This window comes from Callospermophilus lateralis, chromosome 3 (assembly GCF_048772815.1).
Source record: "Callospermophilus lateralis isolate mCalLat2 chromosome 3, mCalLat2.hap1, whole genome shotgun sequence".
NCBI lineage: Eukaryota > Metazoa > Chordata > Mammalia > Rodentia > Sciuridae > Callospermophilus > Callospermophilus lateralis.
The window spans coordinates 70,102,032-70,115,087 of record NC_135307.1 but is presented as its reverse complement, the minus strand read 5'-3'; the positions used below and the strand labels follow the sequence as shown (position 1 = coordinate 70,115,087).

Here is a 13,056-nt window from a genome sequence, read left to right as displayed (position 1 = left end):
CCTAATGATAGCTCTAAAATGATTGCCAAGAAAACTCAGAACAATATCCAGCTTTCTCGCCTTCTCTCGCTTGTCCCTCTTTTTAGCCAGACTGAGCCGAGGATGGCGGAAAGAGGCATATTGTGCAATTTCTTATTAAACACATCTGGAATATACGCGCTCTGGATCGAGTGCCAGGGATTTTACAAAGAGTTTATGGCTGTGACAGAAAATTGTCCTTTTAACGAGTTTACAAGCAGTAATCACGGGGGCTTTTACAGGACCGGCCTTCCTTGCTCCTCGCCAATCTGTAGACATTTCCAAGATTCACCAACCAAAGGAGCAGGAAGTGGGCCGGCGCACCCTGGGAGACAGAACTTCCACGAGTCTAAAATTATGCCAGGGGAAGCTGGAAGAGTGGGGGGTAGTCATCGAAGTAGGAAGAGAGGGCATGTAAGAAATTAAAGTAATTGGCCCTTCCTTATTTTCCAGAGAGATTTCCGCGGCATCTTTTGAAGCCTGTCAGGGTCAATGAAAGCTATCTTTGTGCAGGGTGTTTGTTTTGGGGAGTGAATGTGAAGAATGTGAGGAGATTCCCTGTGAGAGCCCCTCCTGCAGAGGGTGGCATTTCTCCGTGGCCCAAGACGTGGAGAATAAACACCCTCCTGACTTAAATAAACACCGATTTAATGATCCAAAACACTAACAAGGGAGATCGGGACCCTGAGCTCCCAACCCAAATGATGGTCTCTGAGCGGCTGCGTGTACATCTGTCCATCACTGAGGGGAAAAATGACTTTATAAGTGACTACAGTTAAAGTACAGTACCACTTCTTCCTTAAACTCAAAACAATTGGACAGTTGTTTTTTAAAAAAAAAAAAAAAAATCTCATAAGAAGGCCTTAATTTCCCCCACATACTTCAGCCTCTTAGATCACAACAGAAACATTAAGAAAGAATAAGAAAAGAATATATTAATGGTGACACTTATGGATGGGAAAAATAAAAATTATGAAAACGTCATGTCAGAAAATAAATAGACTCTCTCTGGGGAACAATATTTTACAAAGCACAAACCAGCGATCCTGTTATCCTGAGTTGAATTTTAATAAATAATGCCACTTGTTTCACTAATTTTAAAAGCTAAATACAGAAGATACATCATTTTGCTCCAGGCAAAAATAACATGGAGCCTACATGATTACTGGGATTTTTCTGGACACTATCCGGCAGCACTGTAAAAGAGTTCCTGTCCTGCTGGTCTGCTTTCTGTTTGTACAGATTAATTCACAATGCTTAAATCCTTGTTCAAGTTCCTTCCCCCCCCCCCAGCAGATAAATTATTTTACTTTCACAGTCTTACCATAAACTTATTAACACAAAAGAGCTGAGTTAACATATGAATGCTGTGAAGAAGAGCTAGTGGTAAACAAAACTGTGTTATCTAATAATAATAAAAAATAAATACCCTAAGGCTAAATTCACTATCTGTCATATAATTAACCCAGTCCTTACTCTTGGTTCAGGTGAAAGCCTTCAAAGTGCCCTGCAATTCATAACCACTATTAAGTAAAAAAGGAAGAAAACTTAAAAAAAAAAAAAAATAGGGCCCAAAGACACTACTCACCTTTCAGAAACAGAATCATACTCCTGGTGTTCTACTGAATTTTAATTTAGACTGGTTTAGGTACAATAGAAAAGAAACCTGAAAACACATGCTGTTTTAGTAACAAATACCAGGTTGCCAGATTTGTTGGCATACTTTTGCAAGCTAGAAACTAGGAACAGGAGAAACCCCTTAACAGGAGTAGGAGACAGATATGAAAGCTTTGTGGGCATGAGAAGTAATGGCATTCAGGAAAGTGTTTTTCACATTGGTACATTTTTAGTTTGTCATTAAAAAAAAAAAAAAAACCAAGAAAACAAACAACAACCAAAAAACCCTACTAAATTTGACAAAAATAGTTATATTACTAATGGTCACTTCTATTTCTAACTGCTTCACATAGAGAGCATTAAGACATTTAGGCACTTGTTTTCTCCCTAATACTGTTCTTTTTATTTTACTCTACATAAAATTATTTAACACCAAATATGAAAAATGTAAACTTAATTTTCCCATCAAAAAAATTATAAGATTTTATTTTTTCCTATTCACCTTAAGAATGCAACCAGTTCCTCCCAGGCTGGAGGCTGCTATTTTCACTACTATTTTGATCTCTGTTTCTCTCTCTCTCCTTTTCTCTTTTTCTTTTTTCTTTTCCTCTTCCTCTCAAATTTCTCCATAAATAAATTAAAAGAAAATACTTAAAATCCAGTTGATTTATAATTATCATTAATTAGAAAAGGAAAAACAAAAAGCAAGTCTATTGAAGTGGGTGCATGGATTTCCAAATCCAAGACTGGGTGCTTTTGTTTGTGTGGGGTTTTTTCCTGATTCTGCACTGGGAGGGGAAATGCACCAGGGGAAAGAGAGAGAAGAGGGAGGCTGTTTGAGATGGATGTTGGTTTTGATTTTTAAAAAGACATTGTGAACGTCCACCATTCCTTTATGCGCAAAGAATCCCAGAAACAAGCTGCAAAAAATGTTCCTGATTTCTATTTACAAGTGTCCCTAGTTGCTGCAATTGTTTGCTGCTCCAGCCATCCCTTTGAGGCCCCAATCCCATCCCACTTAGGACCCCAAGTCCACCAGACTGGAGGTAAGGGGGCCGAGCAGAGAGTCCTGGAGTTGATGCTGATGGGCCTGCAGGCCATGGCTGGGCTGAGAGGCCGTGAGGCCTGGGAGAGAATAGTTTGAGCTCCTGGCGTGGCCCATATTGCCCTGCAGCAGAAGGACCGAGTTCTGGTCTGGACTTTGGGGAGGTGAGAATTCCTCTTCTGAGCTGGACATGAGCGGCTTGCCCCCTTCCAGAGGAGAAAGTTGATTCTGCTTGTTGGAGGAGGAGTTATTGTTTTCGGTGTTCTCCCTAAGAAATAGAGGACAACACCATATGGTTAAAAAAAAAAAAAAAAAGTGTGAGGAGAGGGGAGGGGAGCTAAAAGGAGGAAAGAGTCATTGTACAATCTGTCACCAACCCAAAAGGAGGAGCTTTGCCTTCTTACCCATCTCTAAGGGTCCTGGGGGAGGTGAGGAGGCAGAAGAGATTGGAGAAATGGGGAGCTAAAGGAGATTCTGACGCTGGGATCTAGATCCCCTTCTCTTCCAGATTTCGGAGAATCAAATACTTAGTGTTTATTTGAAACAAACAAAAAATGTGTTCTTAATTTTGTTCAAGCAGTAATGTTTAAATACCTATCAATTAGCACCATATTTCAAAGTAAATTTGAAACTCTCCCAGCAAATGGTTGTTGGTGATAAAAGAAATGATCAGGTTTGGGATGAATCAAGTCAATTGCCTGTTTCCTTCTAAAGAAAGAATTAAATATCGAGTCTCCCTGCCCCTGCCCAGAGATTGTGGTTTCGGAGACACAGGACAGGTCATGGGAAGTGGTGTCCAGAGCGGCCCAGTGACCTGAGTAAACATAGGGAGCTCAGCCAGTCTCTCCGATTTCATCAGAGAGCGGGCCCTCGGGCCTGGCTTATAGGACGGCCGTTTTGTAACTAAAGGCTAACTGGAACCTTACGAAGCCTGTTCCCGAGTTATTTGCTCACTCCTAAGCCCTTCACAGCCCCCTCACAAACTCCCCACAAGCACCCACTCCAAACCTCCCTTTCGCGAAAGGGGAGTCGCCCGCCCCACGACTTCGAGCCGGCACCCGGCACCATGCGCCAGAGTGTCAGTCCCGGTACTCGGTGCTGGTTAACTTCAAAATTTCGCCGCTTCCGCCTTTCGAGCGCTCCGGGTCTTCCCCACGCCTAACGCCCGCCTGTCATCCCCTTTCTTTCCCCTTCTCTCCTGGAGAGACCATTTCAGCAGAACTTATCCAGGTTCTACGGTTTTCCAAACAGAGGGGAAGGAGGAAGCGAGATCTTCAAGCCGCAGGAGGAGCAGGCGAACAAAAGAAATCTAGCCGGCCCCTGCGCTCAGGTCTCCCCAAAACTCCTTGGCTTCGCGGAGCGCTCTCTCCCTCCACCGTCGCCTCCCCGGCGCTCTTCCGAATCTGTCAGAAACTCTACAGCGAACGGATGGAGGCTAGCCAGGTGGCCGAGGGTGTTGGCGCGAGGAAGGAGTCAGAGACGGGTTTAAAAAAATAATAATAATAATACTGCCTTCTGAGCTCCAGGGCGAGAAGTCAGAGACAAGGAGCCCCTTTCCTCGCCCAGGGCGGCGGTGCGGACAGCCAAAAGGACGGGCTGCGGTGCCCGGCCCGGTGCGCGAGAAAGCACCGCGAGCAGCAGTCCTTTCTGGGATTGGGGCGCCGGAGAGAAAAGACAGAGACAACTCTCCCAAAAGCTCTCCTTTCGGTGTGTTTCTTTTCGATTCTTTTGTCCTGTCAATGCGGAATGAAACGTGCGACCTCTCAGCCAAAAGACTACCAGGAGACAGCGAGTGAAGAACCGCGCGCTAGTGGGGGCAGAGCAGAAGTCTCAGGGCCAGCTTCACCCAAGAGCAAAAGGAGAGAGGTTCGCGACCCTCAGCCCCCACCGAACCGCTTTCCTCGCGATACCAATGAGCAACTTCCCTACCCGCTGATCTAAAAACTCTCTCCACCCCCCACTCCTCGCCGCAGCCAGCCAAGGAGGCAGGAAAAACAAACCTAGCGCCAATATTTCCCGACACTCACACCCCAAAGAAACCCACGCGCGGCGCTCAAAGCAAACGAGGCCCCAATCCCTAGCAGACAACCTCAGAGTTCATGAACTTTCTCTGCTGTGGCGCGGAGGCCCGGGCGCCGCCCGGCGGATGGGCTCGGAGCAGTGGGGAGAGCTAGGTGGCGGCTGCCTGCGGGGGCGGAAAGGGGCGGAGGGGTAAGAAAGACCGCCCGGGGTCGCGCGAGCCTCAGGAAGCATGCTTCCTACCTTTCCTTGGCCTCGGCGGCCCGGTCTCTTTGCCTCCGGTTCTTAAACCAATTGCTGACCTGGGTGGTGGTGAGGCCCGTGGCCTCGGCCAGCTCCCGCTTCTCTCGAGGCGAGGGGTAGGGGTTGTGCGCATACCACTCCCGCAGCACTCCCCGAGACTTCTCCTTGAAGCAGTAGCTGGTCTCTTCGCCGTCCCAGATGGTGCGCGGCAGTGGAAATTTTCGGCGCACCCGGTATTTGCCCACGGCGCCCAGGGGTCGGCCGCGAAGCTTCTCGGCCTCCACGTAGTGCGCTTTCAGCCACAGTTGCTGCAGTTTGGGGTGGTTGTGAGGCGAGAACTGGTGGCTCTCCAGGATCTTGTAGAGCTCGCGGAAGTTGCCACGGTGGAAGGCGACTACAGCCTTGGCCTTGAGCACGCTCTCGTTCTTGTGCAGGTGGTCGCAGGCAGGCAGTGACCACAAGAACCTGCCCAGGCGCTCCAGGTTCCCGCCTTGCTGCAGAACCTCGCACACGCACGCCACTTGCTCCTGCGTAAAACCAAACGACGGCAGCATCGACATGACTGGGGCCTGCCGAGGCTCACCGCCCAGGAGCACGCTGCAGGGAGCACAGCCGAAAAAGCGGGGGGCGGCGGCCTCAGGGAGGGGGGCGCGGCTGCTCCTAACCCCCTCCCTAGGCTTTGCGTAGTCGAAACAGCGAGTTGGAACTTGGGCTGGGCTGCCAAAGAAGAGGAGAAGGAAAAGTGGGGGTAGGGTGCGCTGGACACGGAGCGACCCGCGCACTCCACAGCCTTTTCGGGCCTCGCTGGCTCCGGCCTGCCGCCGGGTGGATGCTGCTAGTTGCCGGGGAACTTGGTTTCTGTTCTCCTTGCAGCAGCCTTAAAGCGCGCAGCGTCCTCGGCACGCTGATTGGCTGCGGGCGGCGCCTATCCGAGGCTGGCCAGACTGCGCGCCGCCCGGCTGGGCAGCAAGGCCGCGCCGCCCAGCTCGGGGAGGGCGAGGCTGCGGAGCTGGGGGTAGGGAATAGTGGGAGGAGAAGGACAAGGGAGAGGTGGGAAGCGAGGTGGGGTCGGGAGGAGAGAGCCGAGGTGCGGGGGGTGGGGGGTGGAGGAAGTGGGGGGTGAGCGAGTCCAGACCCTGCAACGCGGGGGGGCCCCCACTCCAGTGTCAACTAAGGGGAGCCACGCGCATCCTTCTACACAAATCAACGACTCCAGATATTCTATTTCCTCTCCTCTCCCTCGGCACTCTCGTCTCTGTCTCTTTCAGACTTGCCCTTTCCCGGTGAGCTCATATTTAATTACCTTAATGTAGGAATGAATAAATAATGGATTGATGAATAGCTTATGGAACGCGATAAATAATACAAAAGCAGACCAGGGCTCTGGGTTGCAGGCGCTGGCAGAGTGGCTTCTCTCTGGGTTGGCTTCAGCTCCAAGAGCCAAATCTAATTTCCTCCCAGCCCCCAACCTTCAGCACCCTCCAAAGGGCACAAATACTCTGAGCTGGATAACATTTCCCTGATTCTCAAAGGGCCGCCACGATTTAGAATCAGGCGAAAAGCTGTTTAGAGCATAGTTGCTGAGAATATAGCGACACAAAGATTCATTTGCGTTTTGGTATCTTGACCTTTCAATGGCTTAAATTGACAGCCTCCTAGACTCAGTTTCCCCATCCGCAAAATTGCGTTTTCCAATGCCACCTCTGCTACTAGGAAATGCCGAGAAGCTTTACTTGTCATTAGCAAAAATGCTTTGGGAACCTTCTTCCGAAGGTGCTGGATGGGGTGTAAATTAAATAAAACTGAGCCCAGCTCCAGTAACCTCCGGTTGTAACATAATCCTTGCCCTGCTCTGAGAGGGACACTGCCCTCAAAACTAGAAGGACAGTGACTCCAAGAAGATTAAATAAAGAGGTGTGTGTGTGTGTGTGTGTGTGTGTGCGCGCGCGCGCGCGCGCGCGCACCCGTATATTGCAATGCTTGCCTATTTTGCTGCCAGAGAATGAGAGAGGTCCTGTAATTTAAGTCCCATCATCTGCTATTTTGTTTATGTGTGGAGAATACTTAGCAAAACTGCACAAACAAATGAAGCTGTAATTATCTTAAGCCTCATTTGCACACCTTGTTCCGAAGCAATTATTAAAAAGATTTTGAAGACAATTAGCCTCTATAAACAAAGATAATCTATTGTCAGTAGCTGAGACTGGCAGGAGATAAGAACAATGTGTAGAGATAAGGAAAGCCAAATGGTGGAAGGAGAGTGACTTTATGACTACACTTATCTCTGATTAGATAAGTTCAAAACAGAATTTTAAGTACACTTCAAAAATGCTTTTGATTTCAATGTGCCCTCTTAGTGAATGGTGAAGAATAAACTTTAGGCTCTTTAAACTTGGTTGTCCTCTTTAAACATGTTTTGATTCCATCAGCCAAAGAGCACAGCACCTCAGAAGCTTTTACATATTGAGATGTAAGTGGGAGAAGGAGAAACGTGTGGGTGTCCAATGTATTATTTATATGGTTTTAAAATAATGTACCTAGTCCAGTGCCCCTTGCAAGATAACATTTTAAACTCATAAAGAGTTCCCATCCCAGGGTTACCTCTCAGGAGACAGGAAGCTGCTTCTCTGCTGGGCTCCCACACAATGCTTTCTGCATCCTTGAAACTATGTGTCCCATGCACCTTTGAAACAGATGCTGATATTTCATTAAATTTGGATTTATTCTTAAAATGCACTTAATGGGTCTGTATTATTTCAAAAGATCCCCTACCACATTGTGCGCCCAATGACTTACTTTCTTAACTAACACTGTTGAGCCCAAGGCCATGTGTCTGGTAATTTTCCCTCACTGTCTTATTTTAGTGCTCATGAGGTTTCAGATGAAGTCTTAAGGAGCTGCAGTGTCCTGCCAAAAGGAATGCCTCCGCTTGGAACCGTCCTCATTGACATGGCAGCTGTGTGAGGACTGGAATGGGGGCTTAAACGGGTTTTAAAAATCAGTACCTTAAAGTCAGGAGCAAATGTGCACAGTTAAAACGAGGGGTGAGGGTGTCGGTAGGCACAGTTACATCTCTTAAAAGACAAAGGGTATGTTGAGTACAGGGTGTGCTTTGCAATTGAGTTTTCTCTAAGGATATAAGGCATAGCTTAAACGAATAAGGGCAAGCATAAATTTACAAGGATCACAAGAGAGCAGAGAGATGGCAATTAGACACCAATAAGGACCACCTTTTTTCGGCTTTTTCCAGACCTCCCTGCCACTTCTTTTCATCTGTCTTCAAAAGGAACCGGGATGTACTAACCCAGATGTTAATGACAACTGGGAAGATGACTGTGTGGGTGCTGTGATTGCAGGCGCTGAGAGAGGTGCTTATCCTCAGAGGCCTGGTGCTCGGATCCGCCAGCATTTACCCTCCGGTTTGATCTAGTAGATCGCATAACTATAAAGAAAAAGTTATGCGCTTTGTACCAAAGAGCCTACCTGCTATTTCGATCCCTTGGTTAAAAGGAACCAATTGTTATAAATGTTAATTATTGGCTCGGATATATAAGGTTTCCCAAAATGGAGCCTTTCACTGAAAACCACTAAAAGAGGTAAAATGACATGAATTTACAAACCACATAAACCAAATGATCCATTTTAAATAGCACACAGAAAGGTTTGAGTTGTTCTGTAACATAAAACCTTTGCTGTCAATGCAAATCGCATGAAAAACAGAGATGCGTCGGAGATTTAAAGGGAACGGAGCACCTCCTGCTAGCCTGCTGCTGCTGCCCTAGCCTCATCTGGGCTCCTAAGAGTAACTCGGCTGGTGATCCGCACCCGTTGTCGGGTTTCGGCTCCTGTGTGCCTCTGCTGTGCCGGTAATGGTCGGGTGCAAGGAGCGGGTGGACCAAAAAGTCAATGCGAAAACATTAAAAGCTGCTGGGGTTTCTTAGCTGGGTTGGCATAAGGCCTTGGTTCAAAACCCTACAGTTGGGACGTACTTTTTCTCTTCTGGTTTGAAGCAAGATGCTTTAGGGTGTCCAGCCCGCTTACTTGGAATTCCTTCGCCATCGAGAACCAAGGCACGGATCCTACTCTACCTACAGATACCTGGAAGGGAAGGGCTTCGAGAGGTGTTTCTCCAGTAAATTAGCGACATCGCCCTGGGGCAGTGAGGGGACTCCCTAAGTCCGAGCTGAAGTAACAACATTCATCTTTTTCCTCTGCTTAGTCCGAAATTCCGGATGCCCTCGACCCTTGGGGAATCCGAGCTCAGATGGCCCGCGCCGCGCGGGAGCAGCTGTCCACCTGCCTTCTGCGGGCCTCTGCTCCCCGCGAGGTCTGAATAAGCCGAGGGCTCAGGCTGGGCGATTTGCGGACTCGGAGAAGAGAAACTCAAAACCAGTCCATTAGTAAATGAGTTTTGTGTTGTCAAGGTTCTTTCCCATCCACTTGCTGTTCTGAAAAATAGATCACGTTTCGTTATCTTTAGTGGGAATCTGCAATGTGACACCGGATCCGCGCGGCCCCTGCCTCCCTCCCCACTTCCATCCCTCCCAACCTCACTCTGCCAGGCTGAGGAGAGCTGGCCGGCCTCCTCGGCTTATTTCAGAACAATGAGGATTTGTCTGTTCCCCTAATGTATTTATGTATGTATGGAGGGAGGGAGAGGGGGAGTTTTCTCCTGGAAGCGGGAAGCCCTTGAGCAGAGGTCCTGCTTCCTTGGTGCGAAAATGCTGGGTTGGCCCAAAATGCTGGCAGACCGCCGCCCCCTCCCACACCTGGACAAACAGAGCCAGCTGGGAGCCCTGCCTGCCAGTACAGCTTCCGAAAACGCCCTCTCCACATTGTTCCGCGGTTGGGGAACTGGAGACAGACGGACACAGAAACCAGGAGCATAACACCCCTAAACACATAGACCCCAGCTCTGTTCCCATTCGATCTGAGCTCACGCACACACAGACACCCCTGTCTTCTCTTGCCCAACCTCGACACACACAAATACACAGAGAACACAGCTTCGTGTTTGGAACTGTTTATACTCTGTCTCCCTGTGTGTCTATCTCATTCTTTCTGTCCTCTGGCTTAAAGAGGAAACCGGTGTGTTCTATCTGTATACGAACCAGTATCTCATTCTTTCATTCAATGTTCCTCTCTCCCTCTTTCTCATCTTATTCCTCCTCTTCTACTCTCTTCCTCTCTCCTTCCCTCCTACTCCCCTTCCCCCTATTCTTTTCCTCTTTCTCTCCCTCCTTCCCTCTCCGTCTTCTTTCCCTCCTTTCTTTTCCCCGCCTTCTCTTCCCCACCTCTACCCCTCCTTCCCCTCTCCTCCCCTTTCACTCCCTGTAGTTGTGGGTGCCTATTTCTTCTAGTCCGGGACTAGGCGCAGTGAAGATTCACAAGCAAAGCTGCTTTTGTCGCTCACAGAGGCAGCGCAGAGCCAATAGACTCCAGGCGAATGCATTAGGCTCAGTGGGGACCTTTCACGTTGAGTGGGTGGCTCGGCTACAGGTGTGTGTGTGTGGGGGGCGTCTTGGGGACAACAGAAGAAGGTAGGCTTCCCCTTGAGGAGAAAAGGCTGACTTCAGTAGCGTTCTAAAAACTCTCAGGATCAGGGATTTGCCAATCGCGAGATTTAAGCCAGAAAACCCCACCCAACATCAGATAACAAGCAAGCACCTTTTGGAAAGTGGAGCGATGATGCTACAAGAATCAGTTCTTAAGAATTTAAAACACACGGGCCCCCTTCTATCTTTAAATATCGCCTTAGGCAAGTTTACAAAATGAAACTCTCTGAGAGTGCTTATCTTCCATTGAATTTCCAATCAACTTTTTTACCCCCTTCAACTAATGTACATCCTGAATACCACATCTGTCTAAGCTAAGAAGAATTTCCTTTTGGGAGGTGAAAGCCTGCAGTTCCTCCTGTTCAGAGGAAAGTGCTAGTGATGGTAATGCAGGGTGACACTAAATAAACAGTTAGGGTGGACTGGAAAGATGGAGTTAATTATCCAGTGAGCTGCATTTCAGCCCAGACCATCAGGGGCTGATTTGTTTTGGCTCAAAGTCCAAGGAAGGAGACAAACTACTCTCTTCTCCACATCTCTTTGGGATCCTGATCATTCATATCTAGAACAAAACAAAAACCACTACCCAGGTATCACTGCTTCAATTAAAAGTTGGTTTATTACTCCTCTGCAGACTCTGAAAAAAGAAATGTACACTTCATTGCCTCCATTCTGGAGAAGAGATCCAAATGCACTCCCAGGAGAGAAAAATCAGGAAAGTTGGAAAAAAATCATGTTTTCGAGTTTCAGTTGTAAGGAAAGCAGACATCCAGTGACCCTCCCCATATCTTCACTTGGATCCTTATAATAAACTTATAAAACTATGTGTTTATATAAAAACTATGTTGGCCTGGTTTTCAGAATGGCTTTACTCCCTCCAAAAAAAAAATAATAATAATCAGACTTGGTGAAATTTTAGATGCAATTAGATTTATTGTTTGCGTGATTCACTGACTATCTGGTTTCCTCAGGTAAGCCTGCACTTATATATAAATCCTAGTAACTTAAGACTTCTCCCTCCCCAGTTTGCTCTCCCCTCGCCCTACATTCTGATATTAATAATCCCGGCTGCCCCTCTTTCCGGGTCATTACGGTACTGCTGGTCTCTAATCAATCCTAATGCAATGGCAATTGGAGTCCCTGATGACTGCGGCTCGGATTTCTTGTAATGGCTCTACCACATTTTCCTGGACCTCCTTCTTTAACCTGAGATGCCAGGGGGACGAGTCCCTTCTCGGCTGCTGATTACTTCAAGATGTGAGGGCTGGTTTGAGCCGGAGAAAGACACGCGCACAGTGTGGCTGCCACAGCCGGCCGACCGGGCTGCTGGGGTGAGCAGGCTTCTACTAGCAGAGCGACGGCACCCGGATGCTTCTTGTATTCTTTTCCAGGCCCATACTCACCCTGCCGGACTAAAATGATGTATTTTTCTCCCCCTGATGTGGAGAGGCCTGGTCCCTGGGCCTCCCAGTTCTCTGAGGGTCTCACCTTGCACCAGGCTTCCCAAGCCAGGCCTGCCTCTTGTTCAGGAGCCCGCTCCTCTTCCAGTTTGTTATTGTTTTTCCCCCGGTGCCTACCTCCTCCCCAATTTTAATGTAGTTGTCCAGAAGAGAAACTGGATTCTCCCTCAACTCTCCCGCTGACCTTTGACCTCGGTTCCGTTCCTCATTCCTGCAGTTTCTGAAGTTCCCAACCTAGTTCTGATCCAAAACCCAGACTCAGACCAGAAGCTTGGCCTGGCCATGTCAGGATATAATTAATCCTTTCTTCCTCCAAGGTCAGAGGTGTGACTGGGAGAACTTTACAAAGGGACAAATGTCCAACACTACTTTCTTCCTCATCAGGAGAGGAGAACAACAGTGGGAACTTGTTCAGAATTTCCCTCGCTGCAGCCAAAAGCTCCTCATTCGTCTTCTTACCCGAGTCCAGACTGGGCAGCGAGGCGATCAGCATGCTTGCAGCATTTGTAGTCTTACATTTCTCAACCTAAAACCATTTATTGTAACCCGAGCCCAGGATAATTGCCACGTCTCTGCCGCGATACTTTTTAAAAACAAGATAATGCTTCTGAATTGCAGAAGAAAGTGCTGCGGACAAATTGGGGGCTGAGCTGCAGAGATGAATCGTTTTGTTAGGGATGGCGAGTGGTTTGTGACTCAATTAGTGCATATCTGGGAGCCGCCTGCGTTCTGAGCGGGGTAACCTCGAGGCGAACTCGCCTTTTGGCTCCCCGGCGCGGGGAGTAGTTCCAGGGACTGGGAGCACTTCAGGCCAGTACCTTTGTTGCTGCCTAGCCACATCGTGAGAAATCAGTTTTTGCGTACCCACAATACTTTGGGTTCTAAAGGATTCAGTTTTTCCGCGAACAGAGCTCGACCACCTCTGTTCAGGAATGGGCAGCGAAGGCACTTGTCTGCAAGCATCAGTTATCTAAGCAAGGGGAAAAGAAATACTGGGTAGAGGAGTCTGGGAAGGTGCCCATTTACCCATACCTCTCCGCACGTCTCGCCCACTCGCCTGGGCTTCGACTTTGCAACAAGGTTTCCAACACCGCTGAAG

The 13,056-nt window shown here is 48.2% G+C and overlaps 1 protein-coding gene across 1 annotated transcript; it reads right to left on the bottom strand.

Moving 5' to 3' along the window:
* Window positions 1-853: 853 nt before the first annotated feature.
* On the bottom strand, window positions 854-5,806 carry Six1 (SIX homeobox 1). The gene is made up of 2 exons (XM_076850404.2): window positions 4,943-5,806; window positions 854-2,948 (listed from the first exon to the last, which is right to left on the bottom strand). Exons 1-2 carry the CDS (start codon window positions 5,500-5,502, stop codon window positions 2,654-2,656), a joined length of 855 nt encoding a protein of 284 aa, XP_076706519.1. The 5' UTR covers window positions 5,503-5,806; the 3' UTR covers window positions 854-2,653.
* Between the last annotated feature and the right edge of the window lie 7,250 nt (window positions 5,807-13,056).

Coding starts and splice junctions, on each gene's coding strand:
- Six1 (XM_076850404.2), bottom strand. CDS start 5,502: ATGTCGATGCTGCCGTCGTTTGGTTTTACGCAGGAGCAAGTGGCGTGC. Junction 2,949..4,942: donor GCCGCCGAGGCCAAGGAAAG/GTAGGAAGCATG, acceptor TCTATTTCTTAG/GGAGAACACCGAAAACAATA.